Here is an 18432-nt window from a genome sequence, read left to right on the forward strand (position 1 = left end):
CAAAACATCAAATCGACCCTGCAGAGGAGAAGTAGTATGTTTTTCAGGGACCTCAATGCCTATGATTTTGTTCAATGCTTTGAAAAAGAACAGATGTGTCCCCAGTGTCAGAAGCCGTTTGGGAAGGTGGCCACAGACAGGCCTTGGGGTGTGGTGGGCGGCCTCGGGCCGTGGCCTGGGATCAGGGTCTTATCCTGGCCTTTTAGGAGCCCAGTTCTTTCCACATATGCGTGGTGGGAGCCCTGGCCAGCCGCTTGGCCCCTGGGATGTCACCCAGTGAGAGTGACAAATCCAGAGCTGTCTGTTCCATATGTTGAGCCTCCAATGTTGGTCCTTCTGCTGTGTGACCCGCCCACACAGATGGGGGGTGGTCTAGATAAGTCTTCAGGTGTCTCCCTGGGAAGGACTCCTTGAAGGGCTCACTGAGAGGTGAGCTAGAAGGTACTAACAAATTGAGCAAGACAGAGCAGGCCCCTGGGAGGCCTTTCTGGGCAGATGTCCTGGGCAGGGGCTGCACGAATTCTAACTTTTCCTCCTGCCAGCAGCTTTGTTCTCTCTGCCCTTTTCCTGCAATCTTGTCTCTAATTTCTCTACCTATCTCACCCCACCTAGTGTCTCCTCTCCCTTTCTTCCTGTTACCCTGTCCTTGTCCACTTTTCTTTCTCAGTCCCTGTGTTCTGCCTCTCTCCTCCTCCCTCTCATCTCCCTTCCCCTTTATCCTCTCTCCCTCTCTCAGCAACTCAGGCCAGCCTTCCCTTCCCTGTCTCCTGGGGTCCCTCAGGGCCAGAGACACCTCTGGCATCTGTCAGGTGCCCTTTATTCAACATTGTTACCAATTGAGTTGATTTCCTTCCAGAGAGCTGCCATTTGACCGAGAGCTCCCTTAGCCACTGAATAAATGTGATGGCCACACATTCCAGGTTCTTCTGGGACACTTCCAACTCATATCCCAATTTCCAGTTGACCGCCAAACTCCCCACATATGTGAGAAAGCACAGTATGTATTTCACACGTGTAGAAAATAATGGTTAGTGTAATTAGAACTGACCTGTATGCTGGTGATTCTTTTCTTTGGCGTGGGAGCAGCTTCTGCCTTCTTTAAGATGGACAGGACAGCTCCTGGCAGCAGACGTGCAGGGCTTGGGGGACACTGTGAAAAGGGCTCTGCAGAGTGAAAGTGCATCATCCCAGCAGACAACTCTCTGTGCCTGGAATACGGATGAGCTTTGTGGTATTGTTCACCTACTGAATAATTCAGCGTATGCCATAGTTTGCTATCCGTAGCTGTGTGGTATGTTGAAATGTGGTACACCTGATGTCATTTTTTATTAACACTGTTGGAAGGGAGGTCAGGAGGTACCATTTATAACAGAGGATAAAGAGGGGCAAAAAAAGAAATGACTCATAAATTGAATACTCAACCAGGAGCCACAAGGAGAAGGAGCAGGTCCAAATGATCGGTCTGGAACACTCCAAACAGGACCGCAAAGGAAATCCAGGCCAGGTGGTGCTCATAAAGGCTGTGGCCAGGTCTTCACTTTGGACATGAGCTGGGGGAAGTCCAGACCCAACTGGAAAGTGTATGAGTTACAAAATATACATTGACATATAGCTTTATTGATTTCAAGTCTAGATCTAAAAGCGTCCAATAAGCATCCCTAGGAGCACTGCTTTAGTGAACAGATAGGAATAATTGTTAAACAGCCAATGCTTCTATTTAAGTGGGTGCTTTGAACAAGCAGGAAGGTCTTTGAAGACAGTTCTCATCATGTTCAAATTATGTGTTTATGTTTCTGTCTCCCCACCTAGACAGTGATTGTGCTTCTCCATTTTTTAATTTTTAGCACCCAGTATGGCAGCGGCTCACTAAATGTTAATTGAATAAAAGAATGCATTAAGCAAGAACATAGTAAAGACTATTGTTAAGAACGCAAACTTCAATGTCAGTGTCCTGGAATTCTCCCTTAGAGATTTATTCCTTTGGATTAAACCTTGTCTTCTGGCACTGTCTTTGGAAATTAATCCCTGGGAAAGGGAAACACTTTGGAATCATAAACTCTTTCACAGTTTGGAATGACCAGAGAATGTTTTCTCTTGAGAAGAGCAGGTAGTAAGGAAGTCTGAGAGTTCTGGGTGGCAGGGTGGGAAAGGGGAAACTGATAGTGGGGGAAGGGTATGTAGAAAAATAGAAGGCAATGAAGGCAGATGATGTACTTTTGCAATAACTGACTGAGAACTACACCCCCCCAAACCACCCCCACCACGGCGCATGGTGATTCTGGAAAGGGTAGATAGGAGAGGGGAGGGGAGGGAGGGCACTTGTCCTGTCAGCTCACTGCTTTGACCTCTCCAGCCCGGCCAGCTGCCTTCGAGACCAGTGACCACCTGCAGGGCAGGGGAGGCATAGCACCCGTCTGTCCTGCAAAGTGGATAGGCAACGTTGCCTCCGCTGCCTCAGGACATCCCAAGGGAAGGTCCCCCGGTCACAAGGGCTGAGGGCAGCTGAGGCAGGAGTCCCCCAGGTGCTGACTCTCAGCCTGGCTTGTAGCCGCAGCTCAAAAGGCTTCACTCAGCTTCTGCCAAATGGATCCTGCTCCATATCCCAGTCCTGTCCTCCTGCCGGGATCCACCTCCCACTAGGCCTCCTCCTGGAAGCCTTCCCTGATAGCCCCTTTCCCTCTATGTTCACTCTAAGATGTGTCTGCACAGAGGGCTAGTTCTATCATTACGCAGGCAGAGAGCTCTCCAGCAAGTGCACATGAACCACTCTGTGTTTGCTCAGGCATTCCCCAAGCCTCGAGGAGCCTCCTACCCTGGGGAACTGGGCTGGACTGCCTGTGCGTGCAAGTTCAGGGCCCTCCGGACACGATAGCTTCAGACACAGCCCACAGGCGGCCTGGCTGGCTGGCCTCATCAGCCCCTCCTCCCAGGGTGCACACAGCCTTGGCCCCCTGCTCCGAGATGGATGGCAGGAGATGGCTTGCAAAGACAGCTCAAGGAACACTTCTCTCTGAGGTCTAGGGCAGAGCTGGCCCAGACTGCCGCCCCCCCCAAAGCTGTCTGTTCCCGGGACAGCATTTTCCCTGTGCTGCTGGGCTTCTGACTGGGGTGCTGGGGACTTTCCACAGAGGAAGGTAGCACCAGCCACAGGAGTAAAGGGCAGGCCCCAAACTGGTGACACAAGAGCCTCTTCGCTCCGCAGAACAGCAGGCCAAGTAAGTGTCAAGGCTAGAGCTTTTCTCTGTGGGTCAAGGTCTGTGTTGTGCCTAGCATGTACCGTGCAGTATGGGGTGTGGAGAGCTGGAAGGAACTAGACTGAATTCAATTTAGCACTTTATTATGCTATATTGAATTGCTCCCTAATTGTTTCAAGACAGTGTATAATTAAGGAATAAATTGTGCGATACGGATGGCAAGTGCTCCAGGAGCCTAGTGTAGAAGTCAGAGGCGCTTCCACGGAGGGGCTAGACTTGGCTTGGATGTGGATGGGTGATGCCTGTGGCCGAGTGCTACTGGGGGCTGGCTGTGTGCCAGGCATGGTGCTGGGCACCTGACACGTATTACTGCAGTTAATCCTCACACGCAGAGCTTTGAGGTGGGTACTGTCATTGCCCCCATTTTACAGAGGAGGAACTGAGTCCCCACTTCCAGGTGTGGTGGGTGGTGCAGCTGGAACACACCCCATGCAGTGTGACTGAGTCCTAGCACTAGTGGGCCATGCACGACGGAGGGATTCTTCTTTCTGGGCTGCGGACAGACATCCAAGGTTGGGTTGGGTTGGGTCCCCTCGGTTCTCCTTGCCAAGTCCTCTCAGACCGCCTGTTCCTGCCCTCAGCTCCTGGCTGTTAGACTGGACTAAAATGGCCATATTGATCTAAGTAGGTGATTACGCGCATATCTTCTTCGAGTATTGTCATTAGCACTAGAGGCAAGACAATCTTTAGGGTCTTTCATCCCTTCCTCTCCTCTTTCCCACTTTTCATATTCTGTGTCCACCCACCCTCCACCCCCAGCCTCTATGCTTCGTGTTTTCCTGATTGTTATCCCTGAAAAATGCTTCCTTCCATCTGCTCCTGGGGGTCCTGGATTTCAAAGAGGAGCCCTTGGTGGCAGGGTTAGCCCAAGGGAAAGACTTTTCCGTGGTGGACTTACAGGTGTGGTGACAGCTGTGAGGGGTGGGGTCTGCACGCCTGCATTGTGGGTGCAGGCTGGCTTAGCGTAAGCCTTTCTGGTCAGTTTTCACTTCTGCAGAGAAGGACCTAAATAAATAAATAGCCGGAACTCTTGGGCTCCATCCAAGATGGCACTGCTTCCTCCTTTCCTCCCACGCACCCAGTGTGGGCCTCTGGTGGCAGAGAGACAGAAGAAGCTGACTGTGAAGGCAGGGTTGTTGGTGCCCTGAGACCCCTCGGGTAGTGCCATTCAATGAGCTTTGTGGCCCTTAGTTTAGTCTGAATTGAGTGTCCTGGGCAAATAACCACTTGCATGATCCTTTCTGTGCCTCAGTTTCCTCCTCTGTGAAACTCCCACCTCGCTCAGTCACTGGTGGAGTCCCCTGGGTGGGCTCACAGCTGGCAGGAGGTGCTCCCTCTCGGGGCCTGGTTTCCACATCGGATGATCGCGGCCTCACCCCTTCCTCACCCCCCGCCAGCTCTTCAAACCCTCTGTTCCTCGCTCCTGTGGCCCGTTCTCCCTCCTCTCCTTCTTCACAGCTCCCGTGCTTCCTGCCTCCTGGACTGTCAACAAGAATTTTATACCAGTCACTTAGCACGGACAGGAGGCCACAGAAAGGAGTGAGAATGGAGAGAAATGGAGAATGGAAAGGACAAGAGATCTGGGGTCTGGCCGAGAGGACCAGCATCCACCTGGTAATCAGTTTAGGGGGTGCTCGGAAGGTAAGACACCAGGGTTGTCCAGTTGTCCACTCTGTGTAGCCATGCATAGCCCACACCACCTTCTTTGATGGCCATGAGGACTGTGGGACAGTGGGCAATGGGGCTCCCAGAGCCTCGCAAAGAGGCCGTCTTCCACCGCAGGCTTCCCTGGGTGGACTGAAAACCTTCCCTCCCTCACGCTCAGCTGGAGCTCCTAGGTTTACCTTTTGAAGCCTCACAGAACACTTAAGTCTGTTCTTCTTCATCAAGCGTTTCCTTCACACATCAGGGAATCCCATTCTCTCCACCTTACCCACGGCCAGCTCTGCATACTCTCACTATCTTAGTCAGTGCAGGCTGCTATAATGAAATACCACAGGCCAGGAGGCTCATAAACAGAGATTTATTTTTCACAGTTCTGGAGGCTGGAAGTGTGAGCCTGCATGGGCGCCAGCATGGTCAGGTTCTGGTGAGGCCCCTCTTCTAGGTGGCAGACTGTCATCTTCTTGTTCTGTCCTCACATGGTGGAAGGGGCTAGAGAGCTCTCTGGGGCCTCTTTTATAAAGGCACTAATCCCATTCATGGGGGCTCCACCCTCATGACCTCATTACCTCCCAAAGGCCCCACCTCCTGATACCATCACCTTGGGGGTTAGGATTCAGCATATGAATTTTGGGGGAACACACATTCAGCTCACTGCATACACTCACTCCTTCACATTGAGCCTCCACAGTCTCCGCCTCCAGCTTCTCCTACTTCTGGCCTTGTATCAACCCACACCAGTGGGGCTTTTGCCTCCGTGCTCCCCCAAATCTGTTCTTCTCAAGGTCACTGATGACCTCCTAGTTGCTAGATCACTGGGGCCTTCTCCATGCCCCTCTTCCTTAACCTCTGTTAGCATTGGATGGAGGTGACCCGTTTGTCCCAGAAACGCTCTCTGCTCTGTGCGTCCACGTCATAGGGCTCTCCTGGTTTTCCTCCGTCCCACAGGACTTACTTTTCGGTCTCCTTTGCTGGCTCCTTCTCCCCTGCCAACAGCTGAATGTCAGAGCTGACCGCAGGCCCATCCTCTACCTTCTTCTCTCTTATGTTTGCTCTCTGTCCTGGAGATCCTATGGAGTTCTTTGTCCCTTGACTCTGGGATGTGTATCTCCAGCCTGACCTCCTCACTGGGCTGCAGACGTGTGTATCTGACTGCCTAACTGATCTCCTCTTGGGTGTCTGAGAGTCATAGCAAGCTTAACATGGCCCAGGAACCTTTGATTCACACCCAAACCTATTTGTCTCCATCATTCCCACCTTCTTCAATGGCTCTGTGATCCAACTAGTTGTCCAAGCTAAAATTCTGGGATTTACTGTTGATTTTTCTCTTTCTCTTTCACTTTCTAAACGTTGCCTTCAGCATGTCCTACTGGTTCTTCCCCTAACCTCTTTCCTGGTCCGTCTCCTCCCCACCATCTTCTCATGCTGCAATCATTTCCTGTCTCCATGTTTTTCTCTCTCTCTTTACAGACCGTTCTCCCTGCAGCAGCTGGAGGGGAACTTTTAAATCAGATCATGATATTCCCCTGCTTGGATGGTCTGCTGTGCTGGGTGGCCCGTGAGGCCAACTTGACCTGGTGTTGCTCACCTCTCTGACCTCGATTCCTCTCACTTCCCACCAGCCCCTCTGCCCTGGCCACACTGCTGCTGCTGTCCTGCAGCCTTCTTTGGCCTCCCATAACCCTTCCAGGCACCCTCCCATCCCCTGTCCTGCTTTACTTTTATAGAGCTCATCACTACTTAGCCCTATGCTGAATTAATATTTTGTCTTTTCTCACGGAAGCCCACGAGGGTGGGGGTTTTGTCTGGTTTGGTCATTGCTGTATCCTGGCCTCAAACAGTACCTGGCGCGTGGTAGTGGATCAGTTATTCTTTGGTGAGTGAAAGAGGAGAAAAGCTGTCCATGGAGGGGTACAGACAGGCAACAGAGGAGTTGCACGTAATCTGGTATAATAAGGACTGGGCTAGAGGTGTGCCCAGGGGCTGTGGGCACAGGGAAGGGAGGGCAGGGAAGGCTGCCAAAGGAAGCTGACACCTGGGCTGACCTCTGATGGATGAGCAGGTTGTAACTAAGAACACACAGCGAAGAAGAGTATTCCAGCCGGAGAGGAAAGAAGACTGACTCACATCCCTGTCCCTGGGAGAGAGAAGAGGGCTCCTAAGGAAGGGGGAGTGGCGAGACTGGGGGGGAGATGAAGTGGGCGGGGGCTACTAGGGAGCAGCTCTTGGCTTGGGCACCTGGGGATGGTAGTCAAAGCCACCAAGAGCTGTGTGACAATATGTGCGTAGAAGATTGACCAGAGCTACTTTAGACCCATGAAGGCTCCAGGCTGCTGAGCCGCATTTTACAAAGGGGAGCTTTTTAGGGCTCCCTGGTCTGGCCCAGAAAATAAAGCCGCCATGTGTGTACTCTTGCAGGGAATGTGCTAGATACTGGATCTGGGGCCCTGCGGAACTGCTGGCTGGGGAGGAGCAGTGTCAGCATGAGGCTTTGCCCCTGACCCTCCCCCTAACCCGTGCCAGGAATAACACTCCACTGAGGTTCACACTGGAAGCAGATTAATCACAATACAATCAAGGGTTGAGCTCAGAGCGTCAGGCTATGTAGCTTTCAGTTCTGATTTCTCAAAACAGCTCTGGGGATTCCTGTGGACAAATGAAGAGACACTGGTCCAGAGAGGGCCCTGGTCCACGCAGGGGTCTGAGTCAGGTCCCTCCACCACCCAGGAGGGGCAGTGTGTCCTGGCAGATGTGACCTGCTATTGTTACAGCCAAGCCCTTCTTGCCTCTCCCTGCACCTATCTGAGAAGACACTCCAGTCCTTTGTGTGTCAGGCTGTAATTTCCAGACTTTGATTTCTGTGTGTTTGCCCTCACGGTTAGTATGGTATCTCAAGATGGCAGCTGTTCTGCTCTAAAATAGCACTGAGCTCACTGAAGGGCCGTTGGCCTTGGGAAGCGGAGGGGGCTGCTTACTGAGAAGCTCCCAAATGACCGTGGCTTATGCCAGTCAGGGAGATGGGCTGCACTGAGGTGACTAAGGACATGGGTTCTGGGCTCTTGAAAGTGTGAGGTTCCTTTTTTAGTGCCTCCATCCACTGGCTGAACGACCCTGGGCAAGTTACTTTACCTCTTGTAGCCTGGGTCTCTGGTGTAAACCGGGGCAGTAATGCCTGCCTTATAGGGCTGTTGGGAGGATTAAGTGAGGCCAGGTTAAAGGATCTAGTATCAGGCTACCACATACAGTTGTGCAAGGTGGGCACTGCACAAAAGTATCTAGCCAAGTGGAGTTGAAATCCAGCTCACTCTCATGTGACAAGCCATGTGCCTGGCATGTGGAGAAAAAGGTGCTTTTTCCTAATTCACACAGAGATGCCATACCCACACTGTTCCTACCCAGTGTGGGATAAATAAACCACTCTGTGGTTCTCTGAGACTCTGCACCAGGCTTGACAGGGGCCCAGGGGTTCAGATTGCTGAGCTGGGGCAGCTTCCCTACTCCTGGGGCTGGTGGAGGTCCAACAGGTGTGCTCTTGCATGACACAAGGACTGCCCTGGGCTCCTGTTTTCTTGAACAGCATTAGTATCTGGGGATGAAGCGGCGTATTCGATAGAAAGCTGAATGCATGGGCTTCATCTTGTACCAGCCAGTGGCTTCTGGGTCTCAAAGTATTGTGGCCCCTAAGGAAGATCCCACGGTCCTGAAGGAGCTCTGGAGGTGGGATCAGGTGAACAGAGGAGCCCTCTGTGGGGCAGGCTCATGTGGAGGGGCTGGGAGGAATGACAGAGCCAGACTCTGCACACTGGATCCTGGGCACGCTGAAACGAGGCCTCCTCAGCCTTCCAAGCTGGAGCCCAAGCCTGCGTGGGAGGAGGGGAACCAATATTCAGAACCGTTGCGGTCACGTCTTCATTTGTCTTCTCGCTTAGTAGGGGCCCTCGCCTGCTGATCAGGCAGCCAGCGCTGCCCAGCTATGCCCCCCACACTCCTGGGGGCACAGAGACGGGGGCAGGATGGATGCAGCCTGGCACCAGCATTGGACTTGGCTGCCAGGAGCCAAGTGGCATCTGAGATGAGCTGGGCTCCTGATCTGAGCGGCTGGGACTATTTATACCTGTGAGGTGCCCGAATGTGGAGCCAGCGTCCCCTCCCCTTTGGTGGGTAGAGATTGTCTTTCCAGAATTGAAAGAAGAGACAGTGACTAACTCACCTTGAGAGGCTAATGGAGTTGAGGAAGTGGGAGAAACTGCTGCTCTCAGTATTCTAGCAGCTCAAGGGAAAGCTTGAGATATTTAGAGAGAGATCCATGACTTAAAGGGGCATTTGTTAGTGGTTTCCAATAGTAAGAGAAAACTTATAAAAATATAGAAAAGTGTTTTTTGAATCATTCATAATCCCATTACTCAGAGAAACCTACTATTTTTTTTAAAAACATCTTTATTGGAGTATAATTGCTTTACAATGGTGTGTTAGTTTCTGCTTTATAACAAAGTGAATCAGTTATACATATACATATATCCCCGTATCTCCTCCATCTTGCGTCTCCCTCCCTCCCTCCCTATCCCACCCCTCTAGGTGGTCACAAAGCACTGAGCTGATCTCCCTGTGCTATGCGGCTTCCCACTAGCTATTTTACATTTGGTAGTATATATTAGTCCATGCCACTCTCTCACTTCGTCCCAGCTTACCCTTCCCCCTCTCTGGGTCCTCAAGTCTATTCTCTGCATCTGTGTCTTTATTCCTGTCCTGCCCCTAGGTTCTTCATAACCATTTTTTTTTTTTTTTTTAGATTCCAAATATATGTGTTAACATACGGTATTGTTTTTCTCTTTCTGACTTCACTCTGTATGACAGTCTCTAGGTCCATCCACCTCGCTACAAATAACTCAATTTCATTTCTTTTTATGGCTGAGTAATATTCCATTCTATATATGTGCCACATCTTCTTTATCCATTCATCTGTTGATAGACACTTAGGTTGCTTCCATGTCCTGGCTATTGTAAATAGAGCTACGATGAACATTGTGGTACACGACTCTTTTTGAATGATGGGAGAAACCTACTATTAATATCTTGTTACAGTCCTTCCCTTTTCCCATGTGTTCACGTATGTATACATAATTCTTTTTGGAGATCATAGTTTTGTAACTTGCTTTTTTCACTCAACATTATCACGAGCATCTTCCCATTACACACAAAAATTTAAGCATCATTTTTGACGTCTGCATGATGGTCAGTATCCAGACCAAAAAGGGATTTCTGTGGCTTCCTCCAGAATGCCGTCCTTGGGCCTCCTGTCGGAAGCAGAACCGAGGGGTGACCCGTGTGGCAATGCTTCTTGCCGTCTTATTTCCTCAAGTCATTCGTCTTTAAAGACTGAGATGGGGCAGCACAGCTTCCCAAAAGCAAAGCCCGGATATGCTGGAGAAAGAAGCAAGGGCTATTAGCTCCATTTTTCAGGTGGAAAACTAGGCTTTAGACCCAGGCCTGGAGTGATTCTGATGACGTGGCTGAGGTACCACATGGGGTGTTTTCAGAGTATCTGGGATTTGTTATCATCACGTGTGGTAAGACACACAGACATGCAAATGACTGTCACGAAGGAAGAGGTTTTTATACTTACAGATGTCTAGAAACAGGAAGCACACCATGCCACGTAGGACCACACAGGAAGCACCAGAGTCAGTCAAGAAGCAGAAGGAGTGAAGGGGAAAAGTGGGCAAGAGCCATATAGGCAAAGCCTATATGGAAGGAATGGATGCGACAGGGTATGCAGGCTTAAGATTGGCTAGTGTGAATAATTTCAGTGGGCTCTGGGGCAGAGGGCTGTCCCTAGTTGTTTGGCAGCTGGCCTTGGGGTGATTAGGGCAGAGGGATAAGTGGCCCTAAGTGTGAGAGGAGGAGGTGGTGGTGGTGGTGGTGGAGTATAAGCTCTGGATTGCTTGGTTTGCATATGAAAGGTGTGCTCATGGGCTGTTTACCATCTCTAGGAATTGACTAGTTCTAGGAGAGGCAGTCTCTCCAGGGCCAGCAAGGCCCCAGATGTCAAAGCATCAGAAACACATAGTTAATCCATGGAGTCTGCAGCAGAGATGGGTGATCAGGGACATCCCCACCTCCAAGCAGAATTCAACATGGGCTTTATCCTCAGGGTGGTAGGGGAGGGATTTACTAATAGCAGCAGAAGAAGGATGGCAGCCAATCTAGATGGTGGAGAACTTCCTGAGTTATTCATCTCTGACTCAGCTCTGCCATCAACTAGCTGAGGGACTGTAAGCATGTCTCCAACTCCCTGGGCATCCACTGGCAGCTCTTGCCCTTTAACGGCAGGAGAAAGGGAAAGAAGGGAAATGGACATGCCTTGGGCACTTCCTGTGTGCCAGGCACTGTACTAGTGTTTTCTCTGAAATTCTCATCAATTTCTTCTCTCAGCCCTGTCACAAGTGTACTGCACTTTTAATGCTGATTTTGCAAATGAAGAAACTAAGGCTCAGGAAAGTGATGGGCCTAAGGTGGCTAATGAGGGGCAAAGAAGGATGTGAACCTTATTCCGAAATCCTCTCCACCTAATAGCCACTAAACACACCACACAAGACCATTTGGAGTCATTGAACTGCCTAGTGATGTGCATATGAGTGATGTTGGGGATTCAGGAAAAACGAAGACTGAGTGGAGGCTGGCAGAGGTAAGGCCAGGATGGCCTTGTGAAGGCAATGGAGGGGCTGGCTGATCAAAGGGAGGTGCTGCTTGGTTTTAACTTCCTTTGAGAGTTTCTTTCTCCTGTTTGTGGATCATTAATTCATAGTATTGTTCTGGCTTGGTTAGTAAGTGGGAAAAACTGAGGGAAACTTGGGGATTGTATTTAAGTGCTGGGTGGGACTTTAGATACCACCTCGTTCAGATTATTTTTAGGAGGAGAAAAAAGAGGCCCAGAGAGGGGAAGTGATTTACCCAAAGCCACACAGCTGGTTTAGAGGCATATCCTAGATGTGTCTGCAAGTGTCCCAACTCCCTGAGAACACTAGGATAGCCTCCTCTTAATTATCTTCTGCATCATTATAATCTGGAGCTTTTCTTCGTAGCATCCTGAGATCGTGGCTTCAGATGACCCAGTGGATTCCAGAGGGCTTCGTGTCACTGGCTCTGGTTGCAAATGATGATCTTTGTGATAAGACACCAGACCTCACTTACTGTTATGTGACTGGAAAAATGACATGAGTTGGAGCCAAGGTCATGGACTTTTTTGTAGCCCCAGGCTGACACCTTGTTCTTAGTTGCAGATAACAGAATCCATTTTAGTTAAAGCAGAAAGGGATTTATTAAGGGTAGAGCTAGCACGGAATCATTGGGAAAGCTGAAGAAAGACTCTAGGCTAGCTTCCAGGAATGTCTCTGCAGACTGCATCGTGAAATTGGGCCACCGTGGAAGCTGCTGCCTCTGATATAATCGCAAAGGTGCTGCCACCACTACAGTTTCCGAGAGCCATGCCACCTCTGCCACGTTCTGCACCAGCAAAACAATACCTTGAGCTTTGTCATTCTTCTAGAACATGGCTCTGACTCAGTCTCATGCTACTGATTGTTGAACCTAAATTGCTTCAAGGACCCTAGCTACAAGGGAGTCTGGGAAATGTAGTTTTTAGCTTTCTTGTGTCTGTAGTACAAAAGGTGTAGAGATACCAAAGACAAATTCCCTGTTTGAGATACTCCTCATTTGGAAGGGGAAATAGATATATAAACAGACTATTATGATACAATGGTATCTGCTCTAATTAGGGGCAAATATATAGAGGGACCCTGAGAGTGAGCATTAGAAAAGGCTTCCCAGAAGTGGGGGCATCTGAGCTGGGTACTGAAGGATCAATATGAGTTTGCCAGGTGAGAAAGACAGAGAAAGGAGTTGTAAAACACAAGGGAAACAGAAAAAGGAGAGTGTGATATTTTGGGGATCCTCAGTGCCTAGTTCTTATGAAATCTGCTTAAATTCTTTTAAGACATGAGAGAAAGGAGAGGATTTATTTTGTATAAATAGGAGCCAATTTGTTGTATAAAATATTTTAATATTCTAAAATATTATTTAAAATTTATTAAATATATAATTATATTTTAAAAAATAACTTAAATCACATTAAAATGATAAAGAACAAATATTTACAAATAGTTTTAAAGTGTTAAATATTAAATTATATTTTAAAATTATTTAAAATACCGATATTTTAAAAAGAAGCCAATTTATTGGATAAGTGTCTCAATATTTCTAAAGCAGCACAGACATAAGTTTGTCTACATAAGTTAGTGAGAATGTATGTGAAATAGCTGCTGCCACATTTTGGGAGGTTTGTGGGAAATGCTCAAGGACTGACTTTATTTTAAATCCTTGGTTGTGGCTTGCAGTGCCCAGCAGCAGTCCTGGGGCTGCATCCCCACCTCCTGTTCTCCAGGGCTACCTGTCGAGAGGCCACTGCCCCAAGTTTAGAGAGGCTGACCCTGCAGGCTTCTTGATTCTGGGCTGTCACGGGATCCCACCCTCCCAGCTTAATCTGCCCAAGCATCTTCTGAAAGAGAGGCCGTGAGGAAAGGGTGCACCTGACCTCTGCCCTGGAGGCCCCTTCTGCCTCTGTGGCCAAGTCCAGCAGTGAACTACTGTGTTTTACCTTGGTGGGAACCCTCCCCCCAACTCCCTCACCCCCCAGGCAGGCGGATGTTCCCTGAGCTGGTGCAAACTGTCAGCTGCGGCTATGGGAGGCCAGAGGGCACTTTCCAGGGGATACCAGCTGTCCTCGTAAGTGGGTGGACAAGAGCAGTCTTGACTGTATGCACTGGTTCACAGCGCAGCTTTGCCACCTGCCACTCACATGGCTCTGGCAAGTGAGTTAACTCCCAGAGCCTGCTTGTGATGACCACTTTCCTGGTGGGCTAGCAATAAAGATTGAAAGGGAATATGATGCTTAGTGAAGTAAGTCAGACAGAGAAAGACAAATACTCTATGGTATCACTTATATGTGGAACCTAAAAAATAATACAAATGATTGTACATGCAAAACAGAAACAGACTCACAGACTTAGAAAACAAACTTGTGGTTACCAAAGGGGAGAGGGAAGGGGGGAGGGATAAATTAGGAATATAAAATTAACAGATACAAAGTACTATATATAAAACAGATAAGCAAGAAGGATATACTGTGTAGCACAGGGGATTATACCCATTATCTTGTAATAACGTATAACGGAATATAATCTGCAAAATACTGAATCACCATGCCGTATACCTGAAACTAACATAATTCTGTAAACAACTATACTTCAATTAAAAAGAAAGAAAAGTGAATGCTTCCACGTAGAGTGCCGGGCCCTGAACGTGGCCCATGACAAGGGCTCAGCAGTATTGGCTGAAATTGCTATTGTTATTCTGCGTGAAGCTGCAGAAGGTACTGTGAGGTGGCTCTGACACGCCTGGAGCCAGCTGGTGTGTGGGAGTGGGCTCGGGCCCCTCTACACTGACAGCACCACCTGGAGTGCCACCTGTTTAGCCTCAGTTTTCTCAGCTGCCAAATGGGGAGAAAGAAAGAGTCTCACCTAGTCACAGCACGAGCATGGGCATCAGTGAGCTAATGGAAACAAACGGTTTTTATAGTAGAAAAAGCAGCTTGTGCTTTCTCAGCTATGCTTGTGGCTGTGGTTGTGTGACACTTCTCCCAAGAGGAGGAGAAAGGAGAAAAGAGCAGGAAAGGGCAGGACCAGCTGAAGGCCTGTAGCCTCACTGCCCTGGCTCCCGGGGCTGCCTCCATCCATGATCGGTCAGAGGAAGACCGCAAATGAGAACATGCCCAGAGCATCCTCTTTCTCCTTCGAAGCCACCACGTGGGACCAAACCTGCCTCTGCGTGTCATGATTTACTGAAGTGGGTTCATGCTTATACTTCCAGGCTGATGGGGGTGCTGAGAGTAATCAGCCATCAAGTGACCAGGCCAGAGGCCCCAGCAGTCCTGGAGACAGACCCTCATCAGGTCGTCTGCTGGGGTGGGCTGGTGTGCTCTATTAATTTGGCCAGATACCACCCCTCTGCACCCCGCTCCCTGACAGCAAGAGCCCCGACAGGTCCCTGAAAGTCTGGCCGCTTCTCTGCGTAGTAACCTCTGTCCCTATTGGTCCCCAGGTACTTTGAATTTTACGAGGGCCCTTTTGAGTATAACTCCACGAGATGCCTGGAGCTGAGGCACGAGATCTTGGAAGTGAAGGTGCTTTCCATGTGAGTGTGGCCGGGTGGGCGGTGGGTGCAGGGCAGTGCATGTGGGGACGGGCAAGGCAGGGTGGGGTGGGGGGTGAGGGATTGGCCCAAGGAAACTGGAAACTTGGTGCATCACTACAGAGAAAGAATTAGGGTGCTTCCCCGGGGCCTCTGGCATGCGGAGAGCTCTGGAGGGCTCGACGCAGGGATGACTGTTCGTGTTTTATGAAAAATGCCAAGTTTGCAAGGTTGCCTCTGGCGACTGGGCGTTCCAGTCCCCGGCTCAGTGACCAGCCTCCATGACTATCATCACTGGGCTCCTCTTGCATAGAAATCGAAGAGGGCACAGGAGCCTCTTATCTGAAATTCAGTCCTTTGTGGCTTAAGCGTTGCCCTCTTGCTATTCATTAATTTTTTTTTTTATTATTTAAAGGATACAACATTCAAGTGGTACAAAAAGAAGTCCCCTTCCCACAGCTACCCCCCTCCAGTCTCCCCCTCAGAGGCCACCCATGTATCCTTGTGCATCCTTCCAGAGGGTCTGCATAAACCAGCACCCATGGGTGGATGTCTTTTACCTTTTTCTTTTTTTTAAAATACAAATAGCAAGAGAACTGTGCTCCCCACTCCCCACCAACAGTGTATCACCTGTGGCTCTTTGACAGCCTGTGTGAGGGAAAACGCATTACATGCTGGACTCACTAGTGTGTACTCACTAGTGTGTATGTGCCTTCCTCACAGCACTGCCATGAATTGAGAGGAACTTGTGTCCTGTTAATCATGGTAGGATGTATGTTTATTTGAAAACAGTTATCACTGACCCTTGAACAACATGGGTTTGAGCTGCGCAGGTGCACTTACATGCAGACATTTTTTGAGAGTAAATGCTGCAGTGCTGCTCGGTCCGATGCTGGCTGGATCTGCGGATGCCAAGGATCTGTGGCCGGGGAGGGCTGACTACAAGCCCTGCGCTGTTCAAGGGACAACTGTACATCCGATGTGGGAGAAGTACAGTTGATTCGGAGCCGGCAGTGCTGGGTGCTTATGGGGACTCGTGGGTCCCTGACACGATCCCAGGACTTCCATCTATGGCCCACAGGCAGGAGCCACTGCCCCTGTAGCCACTTGACATGATTTCCAGGTCATGTGGGTCATTGAAAGAGTTTGGAGCTTGGGGTCAGGCAGACTTGGGATCCAAAGCTGACTCTGGGCCTTAGAAGCTCTGCATCTTTATACAAATTACTTAACCTCTTTGAGTCTTTCCTTATCTATAAAAATGGGGACACAATTACCTACTTGTAAGGGTTGCAGTAAAGACTAGCTGAAGTAACATACGTGAAATAGATAGACCAACAGTGCACATCTACAGCAGCACACGTAATAGGTGCTCAATAAATGCTAATGTGCCCTCTCCCTCTCCTCCCTCCCCTTTCTTTCCATTTTGGAACCAGCAGCAGCTTTTCTGGGCCAACATTCACAGACTCCATCAGCTTAGTAGTGCAGGAAAGCCCCGGGGATAAGGCCAAACGTCCAGCTGGGATCAGCTGCGTTGTTCACGGTCCTTGTTCTGATCGAGGGTCTGTATAGCTTCTAGAGGGACCGCAGGAGGCAGCTCACCCTCCGTCCATCCCACCCAGCCCTGAGCGGAGCCCACCATGGAGGGCGCTAGGAGTTACCTGGGCCAAGAGGATTCCAGACTGAGGGGACAGTTTGTGCCAAGGCCTGTGTCAGGAGGGGCCCACTGTGTCCCAGGCTCTGAGAGCTGGCCTGAGGGGGAACAGGAGCCGTGTCCCTGGAGGAGCAGGCAGGGCTGGACCTCGTGGAGCCTTGCAGTGAGGAGCGGGATTTAGATTTTATCCTTTTCTTAGGTCCATGGGCACCCATGGGAAAGGTTTTAAACAAGTGGGGGCGGGGGGAGGATAATGTGATTGGTGTTTGGTACGCTCTGCCGAGGAGCTGTGGCTTAGTGACGAAGACGTCTGCCCAGCCCGCAGTCAGGAGCCAAAGGTATAAGCCGAGAGCCTTATCTTTTCTCAGAACTCAGAGATCTCGGCCCCTTAAAGGTCTCACTGCGGAAAGCTGGAGCGCTCTCACAGAGAGCATACCTTAGAGTTTTCAAAGGGTAAATAATTAATCTTTTAAATTATAAAAGGCAGACAGGTTCTTCATGGTTACTTCAAGATCTAGACAGGAAGTCTGAGAGACCCTATAAATGGGCCATGCTTCTGTCACATCCCATCCCTCTACCCATATATTTTCTCTACATTAGTATAAGTCCTTGTTTTGGTTTGCTATTGCTCCCATAACAAAGTACCACAGACTGGGGGGCTTAAAAAACAGAGCTTTATCTTCTCATAGTCCTGGAGGCTGGAGGTCTGAGATCAAGGTGTCGGCAGGCTTAGTTTCTCCCGAGGCCTCTCTCTTTGGCTGATACATGGCCATCTTCTCTCTCTGTCTTCCCAGGGTCTTCCCTCCGTACCTGTGTCCTAACTTCCTCTTCTTATAAGGACATCAGTCATATTGGATTAGGGCCCACCTTGGTGATGTCATTTTAGCTTAACCACCTCTTAAAGATCTTACCTACAAATAGAGTCACATTCTGAGATATTGGGGTTTAGGGCTCAACATATGAATTTTGAGGGAGATATAATTCAGCCCATAATAATCCTTATCACAGCTTCCATTTAGGGACCATATTAGAAGTTACCGGACCCTTTGTTTCAAGCTTAAGTCTTGAACATTGCAGGGTGTGATGGGAACCTCATTTCCCCCCATGATCTGTGGCCACCCTTTGTCCCTTGTCAGGGACTTGTATTGGTGACAAAAGGTCCTCTGCGTGTTTGGCTCTACTTCTTGTCTCTGCCTTTGGGACACCCTCTCTGGTCTCCTGAGCTGAGCGGCCATCCCAGCTGGCGACCTGTGAGCTTTACCCCATCTGTCTCTTCCATGTCAATTGCCCTCCATGTGGTCCCCTGGCCCTGGAGTCTCGGCGCTGGTACTGGGGGTCTGAGAGGAGAGAGGCCGGGCTGTTCATGGGGCATGTGAGCCTGCTGGGTAATCAGGGAGCAGTGATACCAGTGGCTCCTTTCCTGAGTCCTCAAGCTGAGGTCAGTGGGCTCCCCCAGGGCTGGAATCGGAGAAGCCAGAGGCTGGTCTCTAATCCTAGTGGTTCTGATGCCACCTGGGCACCTGTGGGTTTCACTGTGCTCCAGCCCAGAGCCAGGAGTGGTGCTCACGGCGGAGACCCTGAGTCATCCGGAAAAGGTTAAATCTCCATCTGTGAATGGAG

General features: G+C 49.8%; 1 protein-coding gene across 3 annotated transcripts in view; it reads left to right on the forward strand.

Moving 5' to 3' along the window:
• Nucleotides 1-18432, forward strand: part of ST8SIA5 (ST8 alpha-N-acetyl-neuraminide alpha-2,8-sialyltransferase 5) — a 77279-nt gene that overhangs the window by 30579 nt on the left and 28268 nt on the right. For 2 of the 3 annotated variants that reach the window (XM_007197199.2, XM_007197200.2), the window contains one exon: nt 15072-15164. The exons of the other annotated variant lie outside the window; for it this stretch is intronic. In XM_007197199.2, coding sequence (XP_007197261.1) covers nt 15072-15164 — 93 coding nt within the window. The remainder of the gene's footprint in view (nt 1-15071; nt 15165-18432) is intronic. 3 annotated transcript variants of the gene reach the window in all.

This window comes from Balaenoptera acutorostrata, chromosome 13 (assembly GCF_949987535.1).
Source record: "Balaenoptera acutorostrata chromosome 13, mBalAcu1.1, whole genome shotgun sequence".
Lineage (NCBI taxonomy): Eukaryota > Metazoa > Chordata > Mammalia > Artiodactyla > Balaenopteridae > Balaenoptera > Balaenoptera acutorostrata.